General features: G+C 50.2%; 1 protein-coding gene across 1 annotated transcript; it reads right to left on the bottom strand.

Moving 5' to 3' along the window:
* Window positions 1-4,386: 4,386 nt before the first annotated feature.
* Window positions 4,387-5,106, bottom strand: LOC115973132. The gene has a single exon (XM_031093377.1). It carries the CDS (start codon window positions 5,104-5,106, stop codon window positions 4,387-4,389), a length of 720 nt encoding a protein of 239 aa, XP_030949237.1.
* Window positions 5,107-6,012: the final 906 nt, after the last annotated feature.

Genomic DNA, 6,012 nt, shown 5'->3' with positions numbered 1-6,012 from the left:
GACTTGGGTTCTGTTTAACTCTTCTTGAGAATCATTTTGTAGTTAATTTCCCCCAAGCCTGTGGTCCGAGGAGCCAGGCAGGACTTGGGTTCTGTTTAACTCTTCTTGAGAATCATTTGCAGTTAATTTCCCCCAAGCCTGTGGTCCGAGGAACCAGGCAGGACTTGGGTTCTGTTTAACTCTTCTTGAGAACCATTTGCAGTTAATTTCCCCCAAGCCTGTGGTCCGAGGAGCCAGGCAGAACTTGGGTTCTGTTTAACTTTTCTTGAGAATCATTTGCAGTTAATTTCCCCCAAGCCTGTGGTCCGAGGAGCCAGGCAGGACTTGGGTTCTGTTTAACTCTTCTTGAGAATCATTTTGTAGTTAATTTCCCCCAAGCCTGTGGTCCGAGGAGCCAGGCAGGACTTGGGTTCTGTTTAACTCTTCTTGAGAATCATTTTGCAGTTAATTTCCCCCAAGCCTGTGGTCCGAGGAGCCAGGCAGGACTTGGGTTCTGTTTAACTCTTCTTGAGAATCATTTTGTAGTTAATTTCCCCCAAGCCTGTGGTCCGAGGAGCCAGGCAGGACTTGGGTTCTGTTTAACATTTAGTGAGGACTGCTCGTGGTTAATTTCCCCCAAGTCTGTGGTTCGAAAAGCCAAGCAGGACTTGGGTTCTGTTTAACACTTAGATCAAGTAACTGCACAGCAATACGGCATCAAATTTTACATCTTTCATTAATAACAGTACCTTTTCAGGTTGTTTACATTCCAAGGGCGTGGGACTACACGTTCGTCCAAGTCTTCTAAATAGTAGGCTCCTACGCCCGCTACGGAAGTGATGCGGTACGATCCCTCCCAATTTGGTCCGAGCTTCCCCCATGTGGGGTTCCTCGCATTGCCCAAGACTTTCTTAGTACCAAATCTCCGGGCACCAAGGGCCTGGGCTTCACCTTGGCGTCGTAGCCTTGCTTGAGCTTCTGCTGATAGTTAGCTAGGTGGACCATCGCGCCTTCCCTTCTTTCGTCGATGAGGTCCAAGCTCTTTTCTAGAAGTTTGTCATTGGTAGCGGGACAAAAGGTGGTGGTCCTCTGGGTTGGGAAGTTCACCTCCAGCGGAATGACGGCCTCGGCCCCGTAGGTCAGTGAAAAAGGGGTCTCCCCTGTGGACCTACGAGGCGTGGTGCGATATGTCCATAAGACATGGGCTAGCTCTTCTACCCATCTTCCTTTTAAGTCATCTAGTCTCTTTTTCAGTCCGTTCAATATGGTCTTGTTGACGGCTTTTGCTTGGCCATTACTCTGGGGGTAAGCTGGCGTGGAATACCGGTTAACAATTCCCAGCTCGCTGCAGTACCTTCTGAAGGCTTTGCTATCAAACTGGAGCCCGTTGTCCGACACCAGGGTGTGCGGGGTGCCAAACCTGGTGACTATATTCTTCCAGAGAAACTTCTTGACATCGACGTCCCTAATATTTGCCAGCGCCTCCGCCTCTACCCATTTGGTGAAGTAGTCGGTGCCGACGAGAAGAAATCTCCTGTTCCCTGTTGCCTTGGGGAATGGACCGAGTATATCTAGGCCCCATTGTGCAAACGGCCAGGGACTGGACATCGGGTTTAGCTCTCCACCAGGCTGGTGTATGCTCGGAGCGAATCTCTGGCATTGGTCACACTTCTTCACGTAATCCATGGCTTCCTTTTTCATGCTCGGCCACCAATAACCCTGCGTTAAGGCTCTGTGAGACAAAGACCTACCCCCCGTGTGACTTCCACAAATTCCTTCATGTAACTCCTCCAGGATGAGTTCCGCAGCCTCTGGGTGCACGCATAGCAAGTACGGCCCTGAAAACGAGCGTCTGTAAAGCTTGGAGTCCTCCGATAACCAGAATCGGGTAGCCTTTCTCCTGATTTTGCCAGCCTCAACCTTATCGTCTGGCAAGGTGTCGTGCTTCAAGTATAGAACGATAGGGTCCATCCAGCTCGGTCCTGCCCTGACGTTATGTATTCCAATCCCATTGGCCCTTTCTGTTAATGGACGGAGGACCTCTTCTACCAAAATGACTCGGGGTAGGGGTTGAGCCGAGGAGGTAGCCAACGTCGCAAGAGAATCAGCATGAGTATTCCCACTTCTGGGTATGTGCGTCAGGCGGAAGGGATGGAATTGGGACTGTAGGTGCTTAACCCGAACTAGATATTCCTGCATTCTTTCGTCCTTTGCCTCCATGTCCCCATTTATCTACCCCACAATAAGTCTTGAATCCGAGAACATGTGTACAGATTTTCCCCCCAACTTCCGGATCATTCCCATTCCTTCCAGTAGTGCTTCGTATTCGGCTTCGTTATTCGTGGCTGAAAAATCGAGTCTCAATGACTTCTCTATGGTTATCCCTTCAGGTGAGAGCAGGACAAGTCCTAACCCTGAGCCCCTTTGGTTCGCTGCGCCATCGACGTGCGCTTTCCACTAGGTGTTTTCATGCTGGGAGACCATGTTGATCATCTTCTCATCAGCCCCCAGTAAGTCCGACACTTCCTTTCCCTCTGATGCAGGCTCCGCAAACTCTGCCACCAGGTCCGCGAGGACCTGGCCCTTTATAGCGGTGCGAGGCATGTATTTAATGTCAAAAGCGCCCAAAATAGTTCCCCATTTTGCAATTCTACTTGTGTAATCGGCGCTGCGTAGGATGGATTTTAAGGGGAGTTGAGTTAACACCACAACCGTGTGTGCTTGAAAATAGTGGGGCAGTTTTCTCGTGGCCTGCACGATGGCCAGGATAGCCTTTTCGAGGGGGAGGTAACGGGTTTCTGCCTCCTGCAGCGACTTGCTAACGTAATAGACTGGTCGCTGTGTGCCGTTGTCTTCTCGGATCAGCACCAAACTTACTGCATGTGGAGCCACTGCTATGTAGGCAAACAAAACCTCGTCGGCCTCGGGACTGGACATAATCGGTGGTTGGGTGAGGTACTCCTTTAGTTGTTGGAAAGCAGTAGCGCATTCCTCATCCCACTCAAACCCTTTCCACTTGTGCAATAGGAGAAAAAATGGCCTGCATCTATCTGCTGAGCGCGAGATGAAACGGTTTAAAGCTGCTATCATACCAGTAAGCTTCTGGACTTCCTTTGGGTTCCGAGGAGGCTGCAAGTTATGGATGGCTCTTATTTGGTCAGGGTTAGCCTCGATGCCTCTGTGAGTCACCATATAGCCCAAGAACTTCCCAGATCCCACTCCAAATGAGCATTTGGTCGCGTTCAGCCGTAGTTTATACTTTCTTAGTGTTTGAAAAACGTCCCCGAGATCATCAATATGGTTGGGAGCCAGCTTACTTTTAACCACCATGTCGTCTATGTACACTTCAATGTTTTTACCCATCTGATGTTCAAACATCTTGGTCATCATCCTCTGATAGGTTGACCCGGCATTTTTTAGGCCGAAGGACATTACTTTATAATGATAATTCCCAACTGGGGTGACAAAAGCAGTCTTCTCCTGGTCTTCGGCGGCCAAGGGTATCTGGTGGTAACCCTGAAAAGCGTCTAGGAAACTCATTCTGGGATGTCCGACAGTCGAATCTACCAACCGGTCTATCCGGGGCATAGGGAAGGGATCCTTCGGGCATGCTTTGTTTAGGTCGGTGAAGTCTATGTAGACTCGTCGTCATTTCCCGCTCTTCTTCCTCACCACCACCGTGTTGGCTAACCACTCGGGATAGAAGACCTCTTTGATAGCCCCTGCTTTCTTCAATCTTGTGACCTCTTCTATCACGGCGTCAGTATGCTCTTTCGATGGTCGTCTAGGGGCTTGCCTCTTAGGGGTTATGGTCGGGTTCACATTTAGGCGGTGGCAGATGAAATCTGGGTCTACCCCGGGGGCCTCATAGGGGTCCCAAGCAAACACGTCTAAATTCTATCGGAGGAAGGCAGTCAGTGCTGATTTCTCTTGGGGCGACAATTCCGAGCCAATTTGAAAAAACCTCTCAGGGTCAGATCCGACAAGTACTTTCTCCAACTCCTCGCAGTTCACCTCCATGGCTGGTCCTCCACTGCCCGCAGTTGGGACCGTAGCCATTAATTGCTATAAGCCGCTCTCGGCCGGCGGGGAAGTTATGCGATTCTGCTGCCGCAAGATTGCCGACACCATACATTGCCTAGCAACTCCCTGGTTCCCTATTATCTCTTTGATCTGACCTCCTGACGGATATTTCACCTTTTGGTGCAAGGTCGACGACACAGCCCCTAGAGTATGAAGCCATGGTCGGGCCACAATGGTTGTGTAAGGGGAATATGCATCCACGACAATGAAGTTTACTTCTACCACCTCCGAGTCTGTTTGCACAGGCAACCTAATCATGCCTTTCGGGATGACTACCTTTCCTTCAAAGCTGAGAAGGGGGGAATCGTATGGTAACAGGTCTTCCTACTTCAAGTTCATTCCTTTATACAAATCAGGGTACATTATCTCTACCGCGCTGCCCTGATCAACTAATACCCTTTTGACGTCATAACCTCCTATCCTGAGCGTCACGACCAAGGCATCATCATGGGGTTGGATAGTCCCCTGTTTGTCTTCCTCCGTGAACCCAATCAATGGCGTGCCGCTCACTCTAACCCTCTTGGGTTCCCTGTCATCTGGCTTAGTCGGGAGATTGCTCACTGACATTACCCTGAAGGGGACAGGGCCTGTCCTTCCAGGTGCGGCGAGAATGACGTTAATTGTGCCAATGGGTGGCCTCAACGCACTTTGTCTGGTTTCATTGTTTGATGGTTCTTGCCATCCTTCAGAGCGATGCAGCAGATGTTTCAGCTTCCCTTCTCGAACGAGCCGGTCTAAATAATTCTTCAGGTTCCTGCAATCATCAGTAGTGTGACCGGGCTCCTGATGGTATGCGCAATACAGGTTCTGATTACGCTTCGAAGGGTCGCCAGACATCTTGTTCGGCCACTGAAAGAAAGGCTCATACTTCACTTTCTCCAGGATTTTGTGAGGAGGTTCTCGGAACACGGCCTGGACTGCCTGAGCCCCAGTAGATCCGGATTGCTCTACATAGTCCCTTCTCGGCCTGTTACTGTTGTTAAACCGTTCCAACCTGAAGTCCCTCTTGTCCTGAGGGACGACCTTCGCTTTACCCTTCTCCATATTCTGGTCCTCCTCGACCCTTTTATACTTATCAATTCGATCCATGAGTTGGCGCACGTTGGTGACTGGCTTTCCAGTGAGGGACTTTCTTAAGCCGTGCTCGATTGGCAAACCCCTTTTGAACGTACTAATAGCGACATCATCATACTTCCCTTCGGTTTCAACCTCGTTATACATTTCCCAGTATCTATCCGAGTAGGCCTTCAACGTCTCTCCTTCCCGCATGGACAAGGATAGGAGGGAATCCAGGGGCCGAGGGACTCTAGTATTGGTGATGAAACGGGAACCGAAAGCCTGCGTTAGCTATTTAAAGGAATATATGGAATTCGGCTGGAGGGAATCGAACCATCTCATCGCCATAGGTCCCAAGCTAGATGGGAATATCCTACACATTAACGCCTCATCCCTGGTGTGGACGGCCATTCTCTGATTAAATTGGCTCACATGCTCCACTGGGTCGGACCGACCATTGTATATAGCGAACGTTGGTTGATGGAACCGCCGAGGTAGCGCTGTCCTCTCTATCCTGCGGGTAAACGGCGACTGGGAGATGCGATCCAGGGCCTTACTCATGGCATCGTTGGCCAGGCCTTGGTAAGATGGGCTCTTATGGCTGCGTTTACGGGGTCTCTCTTCCTCGTAGGAAAAGGTCTCGCTCGGGGGGGTTCTTGATCTTCGCCGATATTCATTATCCTCGTCACTGCTAGAGCCCGAGGAAGGTAAAGGACATTTCCGCTGTGCTCGGCGCAGCTTTTTCTTCAAGTCGTCAATCTCTTTTCACAAAGCCTTTCGATCGTCTTTTTCAGGGGATGCATGACCCTTCCCCTTTGAACGGCTTTTACTCGTATAAGAGGTGTTCACGCTTCCCTCTCGTCGGTTATCTTGGTTGTTCCCTCATTCGACATT

The sequence above is a fragment of the Quercus lobata genome, unplaced genomic scaffold (assembly GCF_001633185.2).
Source record: "Quercus lobata isolate SW786 unplaced genomic scaffold, ValleyOak3.0 Primary Assembly Scq3eQI_2000, whole genome shotgun sequence".
Taxonomy (NCBI): Eukaryota; Viridiplantae; Streptophyta; class Magnoliopsida; order Fagales; family Fagaceae; genus Quercus; species Quercus lobata.
The sequence above is the reverse complement of the archived record's forward strand: the minus strand, read 5'-3'. Positions and strand labels throughout refer to the sequence as shown.